The following is an 18,421-nucleotide window of genomic DNA, read 5'->3' as shown; positions in this document are numbered from 1 at the left end:
AACAATTTTTTTTTAATTATTAGATATATGTTTTTTAATTATTATTTGTATTTGTATTTTTTTTTTTTAAATAAATTTGAGGACGAATTCATAGGGTGGGCTAAGGCAAATTTTCGGTGGGCTTGAGCACATCCAAAATAGGGCTGGCTTCGCCAGTGACTGAAAAGAACAGTTCTTGTTTCTTACCAATCAAACTGACTAGTTGGCACACAGTCATTATGCAATCTCGCGTCTCCATTACCGTCACGTGACCTCCATGTTAATGAGCAAAGGCTTCTGGGAAATGGTGCCCATGGCAACCATTGTAAATATCAACGTCCCTCCTGTTGCTAGTCGCGGGTCTGCCTCAGCGGCAAAGCAAGGTGTGTGAAAATTGAAATAAATGGCCGTCATGGCTCGCGTCGAGGACAAATACTTAGCGAGGATAACGTCCATTCAACAGAGCATCCATCAACGGTAAGGAGGCTTTCGCTTTTTTTTTTTTTTTTTTTAACCACATCGCCTTTTTGCCTCCTACAAAATCGCTAGCTAGCTATCTGCTAAGCTATCCTGACGTGGGCAAACCGACGTGGAATTATAGAACGCGTACATTTGGGGTATTTAGTTCAAAATTGTAATCTCGCGCAACTTCTAACATGGTAGTCGTGGTGGCTCTTTTGGTGGCAAAAACCTTGTTAATTGAGTACGTGTCGCATGTACATGTCGCGGAGTCTTGAAGCGCACGCGCAACACTACTTTGTTAGATTGGTTTAGCACGAGCACGAATAAGTAGTAAATACATTTGTCTCACAAATTACGCACTTTCGTCACGGCGTTCAATATAGGAGCAGCGCCTCTTTGACGCTCGTGTGAGTGTGTCTGAGTACGTGCGTGTGTGTGCGCTGGCGCGTTTGTAGAGAAACAAGAGGCTGCTTGTGGAAAACGAGCTGTTTGTGTACGCTTAGCGAGCGATGTAAGCGCAACGTGTTTTGAAATATTTTAGCAATTTACAATGTTCATTGTCAGCAATATTTCTAATCATCTTAGCTTGGAAATATGTGCGTGAAATATATATTCACCCACATTAAGCTGAAGTGCATGTACTGTAAACAGTAAGCTGTCATCATAGTAAAGTGATTTTCATGAATAATAAGATGCTAGGTCACAAAAATAAAGCTTGGTTGAAAATAATATTTGAATTTTGAACATCTTGTGGTTAACCTTTTTTTTTCTTTCATTTTCAGCCTTGCTCTTATTTTTTTGACAAGAATCCTTGATCATTTCTTTGGAATAATAGCTCTCCTGTGCCTTCAGTTCTCAGATAAAAGGTTCCAAACTGCACGGTTATCTCAAGCAAATCAGTGTCAGGGAAGCACAAGCGAAAATGAGAAACCTTGAGCTTTTGAGAGATGTGGAGTGCCTTCAAATTAACATGCAACAATACAGTCCTAACCTTTTCTCTTTACAACAACAAAAGGTAATCACACACATACACACACAACATTTTTGTTTAGTCAATGTGGACTAACAACATTTATCGAGTTCTAGATTACTCTTATTTTTTTTCAAAATGTTCAACATTTGCTATTTTTAATGCTGTATGTGAAGAAACATGTCTCTTCAAATAATCATCATTATCATCAATGTATATACTTTAAAAACAAAAACACCTCTAACTTGATTATTACTAGTATTAGTATTTTAAATGATGCACTCTTGTTTTTTTCTTCTGTCATATTATCAACATAAAAGTAATTTTACACACAGTAGCCTTCACATCATTTAAACAGGGAGTTGTAATATTTGCACTATTATTTGGAACAGCAATGTGATACAGTAAACACTCAAAATGTGCAATTTATCACAACAACCAAATGAACGAGCGGGGGAAACAATGAGCCAGTCAGATTATCGCTTAAAACGCAACAACAGTACTTGACAATTTAATATCAAATTAACAAAATTGGCTAATTATGACTCACAGAGTTAATTGGCCAATATAGAGACTGTGAAGTGCTTTAGAGGTTTAGTCCTTCTCTGTAGCAGTTGGTTTATTTCCTCTTGATGTTTTATGAGCACTACATTTGTCATTTGGTATGCTCTTTATTTTGTTTTAGCAGGTTCCTTCCTCAAATACATCTTTTATTGTTTTGACTGAAAATCAGTGTTAAATCTGACAATTATTTTGGAGTTGACCTCGCTGGCTGTCTAAATCTCTCTTTCAGGCTGAATTTTCAAATAAAATTTTCAGATTTATGGAAGAATTGAAGACAACAGGAAACTCAAAGGTATGATTAATTTTGCACCACATCTTTCTCACTAATAGAATATAAATGCAAAGGAATAACATAACATTATGACCTTTGATTTTGTCACTCAAATATTTTTCATTATGCACAAATCTTATTGTACTCTTTTCAAGGTACCTGTTATTCTCACTCCTTTTAATATAGATTTTTTTATTTGTATTTTTTTTTAGGTTTACACCAGTTACCATTTAATTCTGGGTAAAACTGCCACATTTAAACTGTACGTCTGTAGTAGCACAGGTGTCTAATCCTAGCTGGTGCACCTGCACGTGCAGTGTGGTTCAAGCCCATAGCTGCTTTCTCCTTTCACTTAAAGCAGTTAAAGCTCTTTTAGATGAAATGTCTAAGACATCTCATAATAACTTGGACCATGCTGTCTAGAGTAGTCACTTGTAACTGTGTGCAAACCCAACCCCCTCCTCAGTCTGTCGATATTGTAATGAGCAAAATGGTACCATACCTCCATTATGCATACAAGCCATTGGCTGGCAGTGTGCATGTCCCTCAGGCTGCAGCATTCATTAAGGGAAGCTTACCAGGCTGAAAGCTGGAGACAGATGATAACGGGATATGATTTTCATATTTAATACTTTCCTTGGAAGAGCACACGCGTGCTGCAGATTGATAGAAGAATCAATTGCTACTTTAGTGAGACACTTTCTACTTTGCCCTGCAGCTACCGATGGAATCACTCAGCCAAGAAATTAACTTTTCCTCTTTTTTATACTTACTTTGTGGATCTGCTGGGTGGGCTGCATGGTTTACAGTGAATGTTATTAAGCAGCTAACTGTTTGGTATTTAAGACGCTTATCAGAAAAGAAACAGAAGCTATGTTTTTTTTTTTGTTATTGTGTTTGGAGGGAGGGTTTTTGCCTCCATCGCTCCTCCCTTGGGGACATTGACATGAATCAAAACTTGTGTGAAGGATTTCTAATGCGATTAAAAGTTAAAACATTTATCCTGAGACATTCTTTTGAGAGATGTAGTAGAGAGAATTCTGACCTTGGCCCTAACATGCTACACTCATTCAAATTTATATAGTGGATATTGAACATACTTGAGATGAAAAACTCTCAAAATAGACTTCATTAACTTGAGTTAAAAGTGAAGTTCTTTTGCAACTGTTCTGTTTTATCTTGACAAATATACATTTAATATGATAGTGTGGGTTTATACAATTTATACATTCATATTTGCAGCTGAAATCTGTACAAGGCGATTGCGAGGACAGCTCCCTCTCTCACATAGCAGAGGATTTTACAAATGCACCTGCGGTCATCTCAATGGGCCACCAAACCTCCAGAGGGGCCTACCATGCAACTGGCATCACAAGTGTACTCTCACACCAAGCATTGCACTGTTCGCCCAATCGTAGCATGTACTCATGCAAACGACTACCAAGTGGCCCTTTGAAGGACTTCACAGTTGTTGGAGAGGAAGCCACCGCCAACCGAGCACATTTATCAGATGACATTTCAGCTCCAGACAATCCTGCCGATGGCCATAATTTGACTGACAAACACGGAAAAAGGTTGGCGACGCTCCAGTTTGTTCAAACTGCAACGGTGCCTTTTGTAAATGATGATGAACAAGAACCTGAACCTCAGGTGACCTTGAGGAGTTCCAAGAGGAATCCATCTCTGGGCAGCAGCAATAACCCAATAGGGCTCCAGAATCCCCCTGCTGAACACATGAACTCCACAGCGATTGCTCTTGCGACACCCTTAATGGAAAATTCCGCAAGAGGTTTTAGCCGTTTAAAGCCTGAAACAGCCGCTGCAAGAAAATTTGAAGATATCTCAGGTTTGAAAATGTGCTTTTCTCTAATCGTGTACTTTTGGTTATTTCCTGCTCCAGTTTGCATTGTGAAGATTTGAAATTGGACTTGTTGGTAACTTTCCTCTTTGATTCCATTCAGGCAGATCTGACAGTTTCAACTCTAGCACTGATGATGCGCAGGTGTCGGAAAGCAGTTTTAGTAACTTGTCCATTTCTCTGTCGCAATCCGAGTCGGAGGATGACGAGCCTGAGAGTGAAGCAGTTGCAAGGAATACTGGACCTGATGGAAGTTGGCGCAGTCCCATCTCAAGCTTCAAGAGCACACCTCACTCGTATGTAACATTTGGTCTTGCAGGCTTTCACAAAATTTAACAAATATTTTTATTATGCTATAGTCATAGTTCAGTGTGGTATTATTTACAATTTAAGAGCAAAAAAAATAAGGGACTGGGATGTTGTTCTCCATGCATATCACAGAGGGCTGTTGATGGTAGGAGCATGTCATTTCAGTGGAGGCTGTCAAAAGAGAATTGTGGGAGTTATGGTAGATATGCAGCCATGCACTGTGTAGCTCAGCACCAGCGGTGGTAGTAACGCATCTTACAGAGAGAGCTCAGGACCTGCCGCCAACCATATTGGCTTAATCCATGATAATGCTGTAACAGAACAATTTTCTGCTTGAGAGACCTCAGGAACTCCCCAGTGGAGGAGGAAATTTGTGGCACCACAGAGTGTTCTGGAGGATTGGTATGTGGCCAGCTCTTACAGACACAAATCCTTAGTGTGATGATGGCCTCTAGTTGAAGGATCATTTTGGATGGGTTTAAAACCACATAGTCCGATGTGAACAAAGCCACATTTCCACCGACCGGCACAGTTCACTTTAGGTCGCCACTGTACTGTTTGGAAGAGTAAACCCTCTTACTTGCACTGGGGCAGATAGTGATAGCTATTACCTAAATAGTGTGACATGATACCAGTTCAGAATGATGTGAAGCCCCCCCCCAAAAAAAAAAACAAGCAAACTAACAAACAAACAAAACAAAAATATATATATGTGAGTGTGTGTGTGTGTATAAAGACAGGTTGGCTATTATAAGAAGAAGACAAACTTTATTTAAAAACAAGCCTGTTTTATATTTTCCCAAATACATTCCCATTGTCACATGGAAGTGGCTGTTCTCCATCAACCAATCAACAGCCTGCAGTGTATCAAGCCCCTCCCTTTAGCTACCTGCAGTTGGTACCCCAAAGGTATCACCCAGAGCAGTTAATCAGTACCCATCACTCGTTTAGTCAATTAAAACTGAATACAAACCTAGCCCCATGCATGATGTCTGCCAGGCCAATGTTGCTCCCAGAAGCCTCAACATTTTTTGTTATGATGTACAGAAACTGTATTTAGACGGTGCACCTTGCACCCTTCAAAAAGTAAAATGAAACTAAAAGGGCTTTTCCCCCACATTTCTTGCTGCCAAGCAGCTTTGTTGTTTCTTCCCTTTCATAATTGTGTTGCTATTGCTACATTTTAAACAAAAATGCACCGTTATTTTCCTTTCACGAAGTGTAGAATATTTATTTGTACATGGCAGTTTCTGTGTGGTCTGCTGTACTGTTTATAGCGCGACCTCAATAGACGCCGCAGTTTGCCTGTGCAGGGGCGACAAGGGTGGGGGCCGCAGCTTTCATTGTTAACACTGAGGGCTTGTGTGTATGAGGAGAAAACCACAGGCTTTGATGTAAAGCTCCGAGAGCATCCAGTCTCCATCCTCTCCCTCTTTTCTTTCTTATTCTTTGAGGTTAGAGTTTATATCGCTCCCTCCATTCAACTGGCAGTCAGTGGAAAACAAGCCTGGGCAATTCATTAGATTATCCCATTATATTTTTTCTCCTGCATGGCCAGGGTGAGTGAGGGTGGATGCCTGAAATATCCTCCAGGTTTCTTCAAGAAGCATAATGGTCAATCTGTTGTCTTTCTAGCCCTGAACTGCATGATGGTTTTGCTCTGTTGCTAACAGCATGCAAAACAATTAAAATGTTATTCTGGTGCTGTGTATTTTATCTGAAAATGTTTAGTCCTACATTTAGTTACATTGGTGGTTAGGCCTATATCACTTCAAAATGTGCAGTGTACACTGTAGAGCAATATTGCATCACAGAATCTGACCCTTTACTCCAACTAAACATTATGCTGCCGATACTGTCACAACGTCAGTAAACAGCAGCATGAAAGCAAAGTTGAAGACCTTGACACTAAAGCTGTTAACAACACAATAAGAGCGAGGGGTTTGCAGGAAAACAACAATTTCATTTTCACTTTTTAAATCTCTGAAGGACTTGTTCTGAAGAGTACTAACAAAGTGAAGTAGAGAGAGGTGACTATTTCAAAGCTCACGCTGATGATAAGATAAGATCATATATATAATCATCATATATATCATATATATAATTGAAGATGCCAGATTAATCACAATGTTAACACGAAGCAACCTGCAAAAAATAGGCTACAGTTGTTAACTGACCTCCTAACCCAGAGCCCATTTCAGATTTCACTTTTCATTGTCCTATTTTCATCACATATGATATATACGTGTAATGTGAAAAATAAAATAAACGGGGCACCTTTTGTAGCACGACCCACAATGTTATGCTTGAATACTCTGTTACAATATTTTATGGAATACGAAATGCATTGTACTGACTTACTCACTTTGTTTTTTCAGACTCTCCCTGGAAGGACTCTTTAAGCTTATACACTACATTGAGGGGCGACTCCATGGTGATCAAACAAGAGTGTATGGGAATTGTTCAATTGATGAAAGACAATTCATTCGAATTATCAGGTAAATAGCTTCAATTTAAATCTAATTTGCTCTGTACGGTATTTGCAATTTTTGACAAAAACATTATTCTGCTGGCCGAGAGCCCTTGTGATGAAGTGTCATGGCCATCCTCATGATTTTATTTTTGAGGTGTACACAGCTGTCTTAAGCCCTTTGCTCACTGTACTCAGCACAGTGCAGTGTGACTTCGACTAACCCATTTATTGTGTGTGCTGCAGCAGAGCAACGGAATGCCCGAATTGAAAACATGTTCAATTTAGGCGGCAGCACACTGTGATGACATCCAGGCAGGTTATCCAATAGAAGAGAAGGTGGTGGAGTGATTTCAGAGTGACAATAGCAAGAGATTTTGGCCGCGTTCGACGGTGAAAGAAGCATACAAAATGAAAGGGGGAAAATTGAGGAATCAATACTTAATGGAATGTTGTAGTGTCTTGAACTCACGGACAAAAGACATGGCGTACTACGACATGGTAAAAAAAAGAAAAAGGAAAAAAAAGGCAGCAGTGATGGTAGAACTCTTTCTGCCTTGGATGTGCCATGATGGTTGAAAGTGGTAGAAACGCATTTATCATTTTAGTTATAAAAATGTTAGCTTAAAATAAAATACTGCATAGCCACACATGCTTCACATGTATCATATCTCCTCCTTATTATAAGCAAAAACACAGCTTTCTGTTGTAAAACAAATGCATATCGCCAAGCTGAAGCGTACTTTACAGTGCCATGAAAAAGTATTGGGCCCCTTCTCAAAATCTTATATTTTTATATAGTTTTCCCACTTCAGTGTTTTAAGATCATCAAACAAATGTAAATACCTTACAAATATAACCCAAGTGTACTTAAAATGTTGTTTTTAAATGTTTATTTCATTTATTAAGGAAAAAACTAAATCTAAATTTACCTGGAAAAAGGAATGGCCCCCTAAACCTAATAACTGGTTTGGCCATCCTCAGCAGCAAAAACTGAAATCAAGTGTTTTCTATAACTGGCAATGATGTGGAGATATTTTGGCCCGCTCTTCCTAGCCGAATTCTGTATTCAGCAAAAATAGAGGGTTTTTGAGCATGAACGGCCTTTTTAAGGTCATGCCACTACGGATTCAAGTCTGGACTTTGACAAGGCCAATTCAAAACCTTAATTTTGTTTTTTGAAGTCATTCAGAAGTTGACTTGCTGGAATATTTTGTATCGTTATCCTGCTCCAGAACCCAAGTGCTTGCCTGTCACAAACTGACAGCTGAATGTTCTCCTTTAGGATTTTTTGTTAAAAAACAGAATTCATGGTTCTATAAATGACAGCAAGTTGTCCAGGTCCTGAAGGAGATACGCAGCCCAACACCATCACACTACCACCACCATGTTTGACTGGTAGTAGGATATTCTTTTTCTGAAATGCTGCACTACATTTACGCCACATGTAACGAGACGCACACCTTCCAAAAAGCTCAACTTTCATCTCGTCTTCGCTTTACTTTAGGAAGAATATTGTATGGACAATATTCTCCCTAAAGTCTTGGGAATCATTCAGCAGTTTTTTGCCAAACGTAAGATGAGCCTTTATCTTCTTTTTGGTCAGTCTGCTATGGATGCCATTTTTTCCCAGTCTCTTGTTTATTGTTGTGTCATGAACACTCACCTTAACTGAGGCAAGGGAGGCCTGCAGTTCTTTAGAAGTTGTCCTGAGTTCCTTTGTGGCCAACTGGATGAGTCATTGCTGTTGTCTTGGGGTAACGTTTGTAGGCCGGCTACTCCTGGGACGGTTCACCACTGTTTTTCTCCATGTGAGAATAATGGCTTTCCCTATGGTTCGCTGGAATCCGCAAAGCTTTAGAAATGGGTTTTGGAACCCTTTCCAGACTGATAGATATCAATAACTGTATTTCTCAACTGTTCTGGAATTTCTTTGGATCATGTAATTTTGTTGCAGCTATTTTAGATATTTTGTCCGACTTGATTTTGTTGTGACAGATTCTGTTTAAGTGATTTCTTGATTGAACAGGTCTGGCGGTAATCAGGCTTGGGTGTGATCAGTGAAACTTAACCAAAAACTGTGACTAGCCACAATTATTTCATAATTTAACAAGGGGGGCAATTACTTTTTCATACAGGGCCAGGTAACTTTGAAATTTTTTTTTTTTCCTTCATAAATGAAATCACTGTGATTGGCTGGTGACCAGTTCAGGGTGTACCCTGCATCTCTCCCAGAGTTAGCTGGGATAGTAAGGATAAGCGGTATGTAAAATAGATGGATGGATAAATTAAATCACCATTTAAAAACAGCAAATTAAGGTCACTTTGGTTTTATTTGTCTGATTATTTATTGTATATATGTTTGATGATCTTAAACAAAGTCGGGAAATTATACAAAAATAAAATAATTTGAGAAGGGGACCAATACTTTTTCATGGCACTGTATGTCCAAATCGGTTGGAAAAGGCACCAAGCTACTTTCTGTTTGGTCGCTTAGCAACCAGTGCCAAATATGAGAGCTTCCGTCGTGCCGCTGTTGTTTCCTTGCAGTCCTGCTCCCTTCCGCACTCTGGGTGCCATGAAAACCAAGTGCATGTATAAGCACCTTTAGACACACTGGTGACTTGCTTATTAGGAGTCCAAGAGCTAGTAGAAGTTGTCATTATACGTATTATGCCTTTTATAGTATGTATAACTATTTTCCATAAAGTTCAGGATTTCTACGCAAAGAAAAAGTATGAAAATTTGAACTTAATACATTTCAAACCTTATCGTGGTGGAGGGGTTTGTGTGTTCCAATCATCCGAGAAGCTAAGTTGTCTGGAGCTTCACGACCCTGGTAGGGTCACCCATGAGAAACAGGTTTTAGGTGAGGGACCAGACAAAGTCGGCTCCAAAAACCCCTATGACGAATAAAATTAATGGATTTAGGTTTCCCTTGCCCGGACGCGGGTCACCAGCCCCCCCTCTGGAGCCAGGCCTGGAGGTGGGGCTCGAAGGCGAGCACCTGGTGGCCGGGCCTGCACCCATGGGGCCCGGCCGAGCACAGCCCGAAACGGTAACGTGGGTCCCCCTTCCCATGCGCTCACCACCTGTGGGAGGGGCCATAAGGGTCAGGTGCAGTGTGAGCTGGGCTGTGAGCAAAGGCAGGGACCTTGGCGATCCGATCCCCGGCTACAGAAACTGGCTCTAGGGACGTGTAATGTCACATCTCTGGCAGGGAAGGAGCCTGAGTTGGTGTGTGAGGTTGAGAAGTTTCGACTAGATATAGTCAGGCTCGCCTCCACACACGGGTTGGGCTCTGGTACCAGTCCTCTTGAGAGGGGTTGAACTATTTTCCACTCTGGAGTTGCCCATGGTGAGAGGTGCCAAGCAGGTGTAGGTATTATTATGTCCACCGGCTCGGCGCCTGTACGTTGGGGTTCACCCCGGTGGACGCGAGGTAGCCTCCCTCCGCATTCGGGTGGGGGGACGGGTCCTGACTGTTGTTTGTGCCTATGCACCAAACAGCAGTTCAGAGTACCCACCTTTTTTTAGAGTCCTAGGAGGGGGTGCTGGATAGTGCTCCCGCTGGGGACTTCAATGCTCCTGGAAGGGCGTGATTGGGAGGAACGGCCCCCCCGATCAGAACCCGAGTAGTGTTCTATTATTGGACTTCTGTGCTCACCACGGATTGTCCATAACGAACACCATTTTCAAGCATAAAGGTGTTCACATGTGCACTTGGCACCAGGACACCCTAGGTGGCCGTTCGATGATCAACTTTGTGGCCGTGTCATCGGACTTGCGGCCGGATGTCTTGGCCACTCGGGTGAAGAGAGGGGCGGAGCTGTCAACTGATCACCACCTAGTGGTGAGTTGGCTGCAATGGTGGCGTAAGATGCCGGTCCGACCCGGTAGGGCCAAACGTATTGTGAGGGTCTGCTGGGAACGTCTGGAGGAATTTTCAACTCCCACCACCGGCAGAGCTTCATCGACTTCTCGGGGGAGGCGGGGCACATTGTGTCCGAGTGGACCATGTTCCCTGCCTCTAATGCCGAGGCGTCCGACCGGAGCTGTGGCTGTAAGGTAGTCCGTGCCTGTCGTGGCGGAAATCCCCGAACCCGTTGGTGGACACCAGCGGTGAGGGATGCCGTCAAGCTGAAGGAGTCCTATCGGGCCCTTTTGGCCTGTGGAACTCTCGAGGCAGCTGATTGGTACCGGCTGGCCAAGCGGAATGCAGCTTTGATGGTTGCTGAGGCAAAAACTCGGGCATGGGAGGAGTTCGGTGAGACCATGGAGAACGATTCCGGACAGCTTCGAGAAAATTCTGCTCCACCATCCGGCATCTCAGGAGAGGAAGGCACCATCAACACTGTGTATGATGGGGATGGGGCGCTGCTGACCTCGACTCAGGACGTTGTGAGTCGGTAGGGAGAATACATCGAATACCTCAATTCCACCGACACGCCTTCCGATGAGGAGGCAGAGTCTGGGGTCTCTGAGGCGGGGTCTCCTATCTCTGGGGTTGAGGTCACCGAGGTGGTTAAAAAGCTTCTCAGTGGCAAGGCCCCGGGAGTGGATGAGATTCGCCCGGAGTTCCTAAAGGCTCTGGATGTTGTAGGGCTGTCCTGGTTGACATGCCTCTGCAACATCGCATGGTCATCGGGGACAGTGCCTCTGGATTGGCAGACTGGGTGGTGGTCCCCCTTTTTAAGAAGGGGGACCGGAGGGTGTGTTCCAACTACAGGAGGATCACACTCCTCAGCCTCCCTGGTAAAGTCTATTCAGGGGTGCTGGAGAGGAGAGTCCGTCGGGAGGTCGAATCTCAGATTCAGGAGGAGCAGTGTGGTTTTCGTCCTGGCCGTGGAACAATGGACTCTTCACCCTCGGCGGGGTCCTCGAGGGTGCATGGGAGTTCGGCCAACCAGTCTACATGTGTTTTGTGGACTTGGAGAAGGCATTCGACCGTGTCCCTCGGGGAGTCCTGTGGGGGGTGCTTCGGTGGAGTATGGGGTACCGAACCCCCTGATACGGGCTGTTCCGACCCCGTATCAAGAGTTTGGTCCACATTGCCGACAGTAAGTCGGACTCGTTTCCGGTGAGGGTTGGCATACTGTAATTCATAATGGGTAGATGTAAATTCCCTAACAACTGGCTCATAAATTACAAATATAGATGGGTTGGCGAAGTATCACATTTTATCCTTCCTATAATCTTCTGGAAATTATTTGGCGACATAGTGGCATGTAAAAAATCAGAATGATACACATCTATTTACACAAATGTCACAAATTATTTGAATTATTTACAGAGAAGTCTGTAAATTAGGGTCCAGAAAAAGTATAGTATTTTGAAATCTCAAATGTGTAGGAACCCTGAAAGTTTTAAAACATCAAAGTTGTGTGTAAGGTGTCTGTATTAACACCAGTACATCCAATTACTTTTCCCACTTTGTGTTGCTATCCACATTTCTAGTCTTCAAGTGGCCAGCCTGTGTCACACCTTTCAGCTATTTCTCACTGCAATATGTGTGAAAACCTGGATGTTTATGGTGCATAGCATGGCATGTGTGTATGAGCTGTTAACAGCTGTCAGATTTACTCCATGTACGCCTGACCCACGGTCCCCGGCAATGGATGGCTGCTCTCTATATATTGGACAGCCTTTGTGACAGTGAAGCGGGCTTGAATGAGGAGGACCTTGAAGCATGCGGCGCAGTGGTGCTTCATGAGCTCCAGAGGTTGTCATTGAGCACAGAGAAGGGTGGCCTGCTACCACAGGAGCTCGTGAGTGCACACCCGTCCAGCACTGAGCATATAACAGTCAGGTAAGGGTCCTGCAACCACCTCCAATATTTGTTCTGACTTATATTTTGGATTGGAAAAAGATCACAATCACAATGTGTTTAGTTTGGTGTTGTAACGTTTTATACCTAATTTCTGTGCATTTTGTTTCCCAAAAACCTTTGAAAACCTTTATAGGGGAGGGGAAAGATATGTATAATGATTAATCTTAATTTTAAAGTGTATTAAAACACCTCTTGATTAGCAAAGTAGATGACAGCCTGTTTTGTAAACCAGACTATGGGAGAGGAGACACAATTTCAGCAGACACTGAAATAGCCATTCAATTCAGTCTACCTCCACACATGTAAAGGTCATTTTTGGTGCCACTTCCTGCTGCAACACAGCACGGGTGAATGTCATGAGTAAATTAAAATGCCCTATCTATGACTTGCAGTCCTTTGGATAATGAGTAGTGTTATACACTGAGCCAAATCCGTGCTCCAGACGTTTTTCTGTTATATTTCCCAAGAAAGCCACCTATCATTGTCCTCCTCTACTGTGTATGTAGATGGCTTTACTGTTATACTAATTTAATTCCCATTTTAAACCATGGACCTTATAGTCATGTGTGGTGGTTCTTCATTTAGTGGAAATAGTTAATTATATTTAAAGTGTTAAAATGGAATGAATGTAAGATAGCACTTATTTATATCTGGCAAACATCCAATCAACCCCCCGCATTCACCACAGCCTCCCTCCTGATGCCGCTCGGCTGTGGGATCGCTGGTTCAAGCACGCCCTTCTGCTCAAGGAGAGCCGTGTCCTTAGCACTGAGCGCTTGGTCGAACTGTTTGCGCCCTTGCTCGTGGAGCGTCATGCAACATATCACCACCAGGTAGCGTTGGAGTCACACATTAGTCGTGCACAAAAGTGAGAGGTGACACTCTTCGATTGATTGTGCGCGTGTGTGTGCGTGTGTGTGTGTGTGTGTTAAAGCTTATTTATTTGGATGTTTAGTAAGGGAGCCCTCTTTGTGTCTGGTGTTTGATGCCAAAGCCTGGCTGCCGCCTCATCAGATTGCTCCACACATTGACCCAGACGAAAGGGAAACCCTGACCCATGTGCTAATGGCAAATTACCCTCTCTGCTCATCTTCTTTCATCTCGTGCAGCATATTCATCTGACAAGCACTCATTCATTTTTTTTATTTTTTAAATTTGGTATCATTCCTAAAAGTGAATCAGTTTGCTGGTCCAAATTCATGGGAGAACCATGTTTTCATGTTACTGTCTTTAATTACCACTTAATGTGTAATTAATATAAAATAATTATATTAATATAATAATTTTTTAATATACTTCAAAATTTTAAATTTTAGCGACAATTATTGGACTGTATTTCAGTTGTTTCATTATTCACTTTTTGTCATCATCCTATTTTTCCATACTATCCACTGTTGTTGACTACCACATAGGTGGCGCAGTGGACGACTGGTTAGCACATCCCCCTCACAGTTCTGAGGACCTGGGTTCAAATCCGGCCTCGCCTGTGTGGAGTTTGCATCTTCTCCCCGTGCCTGGGTACTCTGGTTTCCTCCATCCCAAAAACATCCATGGCAGGTTAATTGAAGACTCGAAATTGTCCATAGGTGTGAACGTGCGTGCGAATGGTTGTTTATGTGCCCTGCGATTGGCTGGAGACCAGTTCAGGATGTACCCAGCCTTTTGCCCGATGATAACTGGGATAGGCTCCAGCACGCCCGCGACCCTAGTGAGGAGAAGCGGCTCAGAAGATGGATGGATGGATGGATGAATGAGTAGCACATAATGAGACATTGTCACTGCCCATGCATCCAGGTCTGAAATACCATAGAACTTAACAAATGTGGTCCCTTGTCTGAAAGATAAACAACAATGAGTGTTGATATCAGTGCAATTGGTTTAATAAAATTCCAATCCTACCTTTTTTTCCCCTTTGGAATTGCTTTATATACTGTATACATGACTGCCTTTTTATTATTTTGTACACAATATAACAGAGGTCTTTGTGGCATAAAGATGTTACTTCGATGTCTTGGCCTCAATGAGGAGAGGCAAAGAGGGAAACAGGTAGAGCCACTTTAAAATATGAACCAACAAATGTAAGAGAGGCACTGCCATCTTCATTGTATCTTTGTGCATTGGGGAAAGGCTGTGTGAAAATGGTCCTCCCGCTTTATCGCTCACTCACACTCCATCCATCTTTATTTATCTTTAGTCCTCCTTTTTTAACTCTCGTTCTGTCCTCTGTAGTCTCTTACAACTGCTTACTTTCCACAAAAGAGAGCAACCACAATTTTCCATTCACTTCTTAGCACACAGTGCAACCACTCTGGAAAATGGGAGCCTGCAGCTCGCATATGGACACTCAAAGAAGCTCTTTAAATATTCAAGTGCTAACTGTTGCAATCATTGATATTTAAAATGCTGTGGGTCTGCAACAGCCCACAGTACATTTGACAAAATCTGAGGGGGAAAAAAAAAAAAAGGAACGAAGGGTGATATCAGGGACATGGATCAAGTTTTATTGTGCAGTAGGAAATACCAAGTGGCAAACTTGTGTGTATTTTGTCTTTGCCTCTCAGAAAATGAAAGAATTTACATTTGTCAATCTCCACTGATAAGAATTTACAATGTACTTTTGGTTTGTCACGGTTGGACTCATCCTGATCGTTGTCCTTATCCTTACTCCACATTAGTGCTCATTAAAAAAGTAGCAAATGGGCATTTGATACTAAGAGGCAGTCTTTGACGACAAAAGAGAAACGGTGGTGATGGGCGGATTTGATATGGGGCAAAAGGAGAGGAAGCAAATCAGTGTGTGGCATCTCCCTTCTCCACATCTCTTGAAACGGCTCCTCTTAATTGTGTACCCTCATCTCCCCAGAGATTATAAAAAAAACTGAGCTAGAGAGGGAGAAGGAGAGCAGTTTGTATCAATCCTCTCAGCAGAGAGGGGAGATATGCAGAACGAGTTGCACATTAACGCCAGGGTGATTGGATTCTTGTGGCGTTTCACTAATCTCATGGATGAGAAGAGAGGGTGTGAAGAAAAAAGAAAAGTGTGATTGAGAAGGAGAGTGGAAACAAAAGTGCAAAATAATCTTTCATTTTAAATGAGAGAGTATTTGGCTTTCTTTTTTTTCTTGGTATTAATTATACACAAACTGCTGCTGCACCTCAGTGCGAGCAACCATTGCCAAAGTAAATGAAATGCCTAATCGGTCTGAGTTTAATTTAACACTTCCTTCACTGAATGGGAACAATTAATGGTTTGGTTTTAATTTGTGCTGCTCGCAGGCCAAAGTGCTGCTGAGGACATTTCTTTCCCGGTCCAGTGAGGAGTGCCCCTCAGCAGATGAGGAGAGTGACTCTACTTGTTCTTGTGGCCCTCCGTCTCTCCCACTACATTGTGGAGATGTGAAGCCTGCCAGGAGGATCCAAGAGCAACAGATCCAAGGTCAGAAAAAGTGATTCAAGTTCAATTCACATATCCGACTAAAAATTTCACAAAACGACAAGAATTTGGTTTTATTTCCCAGTTAAAGCAAATCACTATAGGTTTTATACAATGATGTGATGTGAGTGAGTACAATGATTTACCATTTTACAAACCTGTCATTTCATTGCAACAGACTATTAGGAGGGACAGCTTTGAATGCTTCTGTATCGTAAATTACGAATACAGTGCACTAAAAGTTATTTTTTTTGTGAAAGAAATCAATTTCACCATTGAGCTTTTTTTTTTTTTTTTTAAATCCCTCACTCCCTGGTTTTCATACAGCTCTTTATACTATTCAGAGCTAAATAAAGACTCTACATTCCCATTTCCTTCCCCACTCTACTTTTCCCCCTGCCAATGCAGCTCTCTATGCACTTCCATTTCTTACAGAACTACAAAGTGCAGAAGAGGAGAGCCACGACGAAAGCCCTGTGGAAAGTGTTCCTATTAGAGGTAAAAAGGCATCGCCTGTGTCCCAGCATTCACACTTTCCTTATGTGGTGGTTTGTTTGCTTCCCACTGCAGTGAATAATAGGCCCTTTTACACATTGGCAGTGGCAGCATGATCAAGGTGAAACCGGGGTCAAAGTCTCACCTGAAGAGCGGTGCTGGTTTTCTCTAATTATCTCATAGAAAGTACTAGCCATGTTTTCGCCTCGGTCACAGGCTTTCTGAAAAAGTCTATCCTTCATTATTCTGGAATAATGTACTCAGCTTTAATTGTCCGGCTGTCAGAGTGGTAGTGCATGAGAGCTGTCATAGGTTCTCATTATCTATCTAACAATGGTGGAGCAAGGTGGCTGGACTTGAAAAATACTAGCTGTGAAGGCATCCTGCAGCAGTTGGTGTGCCCATCCCTCTGCTGCTCTAAAATGTAAAGTGAGTTCATACTACCCTCGGCTGCCAGATTTCCCACTGAGTGTTTCATTTCTGAAGATCCCTGCAGTGCATAGCCAACAAAAAGAGTCAATCTGTTTTACCTAATCAAAAAGGACCCAAAAAACCAGAGGGAAAACATACTAAATAAGGATTTTTTTTTCACACATTACAATTTGTTTTTTCCCCCTAAAATGTTGATACAGGTCATTTTTTAATGATCTGTGGCATGATTTTACAATCGAGGTCTGTTTGTTCCTCTTTAATGTCATACCTACAGTCGATAAAAAGTCTACACACCCTTGTTTAATGTATTTTAATGCAAAATGAGATAAAGATAAATAATTTCATGTTCATGAATGTTGTTAAAAGAAAAGGTGATGTAACACAGTGGTAAACATGGACCTGTCCCAGCTTTTTTTGAACGTGTTGCAGCCATATAAAAAAAAAAAAATTTTTTTTATCAGTTTGGACATTAAATATCTTGTGTTTGTAGTGTACTCAATTAAATATAGGTTGAACATGATTTGCAAATCATTTGTATTCTGTTTTTATTTATGTTTCACACAACGTCCCAACTTCATTGGAATTGGGGTTGTAAATAAAATTGGCGGAGAGAAACTGTCAATATTTCAATATCCAGAGTACATAGACGTTCTCCAACCACTGTGGTTTTACAGTACCTTTCTGTTAATGGAGAGAGAGACAGCCATCCTTTATATTTCCAGGTTGAAAGCGAGCGAAGCCCCACCAAGCCATTCAAATAATGTTTTTAAAAATTGGTATTCACTTTAGATTGCTAGAGGCCACGTGATCATTAAGCTATTCCATCCATCCATCCATCCATTTTCTACCGCTTATCCGAGGTCGGGTCGCGGGGGCAGTAGCTTTAGCAGGGACACCCAGACTTCCCTCTCCCCAGCCACTTCATCCATCTCTTCCGGGGGGATCCCGAGGTGTTCCCAGGCCAGCCGAAGGATGTAGTCTCTCCAGCGTGTCCAGGGTCGTCCCCGGGGTCTCCTCCCGGTGCGACGTGCCCGGAACACCTCACCAGGGAGGCGTCCGGGAGGCATCAGAATCTGAATCAGATGCCCCAGCCAACTCATCTGGCTCCTCTCGATGTGAAGGAGCAGCGGCTCTACTCAGAGATCCTCCTGGATGACCGAGCTTCTCACCCTATCTCTAAGGGAGAGCCGGACACCCTGCAGAGCAAACTCATTTCGGCCGCTTGTATCCGGGATCTCGTTCTTTCGGTCACGAGTACGTCATCACAGCATGTGACTAAAATGGACCAAACACGAGAGATGATCTCCGCGGCGTTCGACGCACAGCAACAATTGTTGCCGTGTGCGCG

At 42.4% G+C, this 18,421-nt stretch overlaps 1 protein-coding gene across 3 annotated transcripts in view; it reads left to right on the top strand.

Moving 5' to 3' along the window:
• The first annotated feature begins 316 nt into the window (after positions 1-316).
• The window catches only part of kiz (kizuna centrosomal protein), a 34,982-nt gene continuing 16,877 nt past the window's right edge, over positions 317-18,421 (top strand). The window contains exons 1-10 of one of the 3 annotated variants that reach the window (XM_061696552.1): positions 317-456; positions 1,294-1,456; positions 2,205-2,267; positions 3,489-4,092; positions 4,212-4,400; positions 6,792-6,911; positions 12,461-12,692; positions 13,402-13,546; positions 15,990-16,149; positions 16,582-16,644. In XM_061696552.1, coding sequence (XP_061552536.1) covers positions 383-456; positions 1,294-1,456; positions 2,205-2,267; positions 3,489-4,092; positions 4,212-4,400; positions 6,792-6,911; positions 12,461-12,692; positions 13,402-13,546; positions 15,990-16,149; positions 16,582-16,644 — 1,813 coding nt within the window. In that variant the 5' untranslated portion in view covers positions 317-382. Of the gene's footprint in view, positions 457-1,293; positions 1,457-2,204; positions 2,268-3,488; positions 4,093-4,207; positions 4,401-6,791; positions 6,912-12,460; positions 12,693-13,401; positions 13,547-15,989; positions 16,150-16,581; positions 16,645-18,421 lie in introns of those variants that run through there. The other 2 variants (XM_061696553.1, XM_061696554.1) reach the window with 2 other exon arrangements.

This window comes from Phycodurus eques, chromosome 14 (genome assembly GCF_024500275.1).
Source record: "Phycodurus eques isolate BA_2022a chromosome 14, UOR_Pequ_1.1, whole genome shotgun sequence".
NCBI lineage: Eukaryota > Metazoa > Chordata > Actinopteri > Syngnathiformes > Syngnathidae > Phycodurus > Phycodurus eques.
This window is presented reverse-complemented; position numbering and strand designations above follow the sequence as displayed.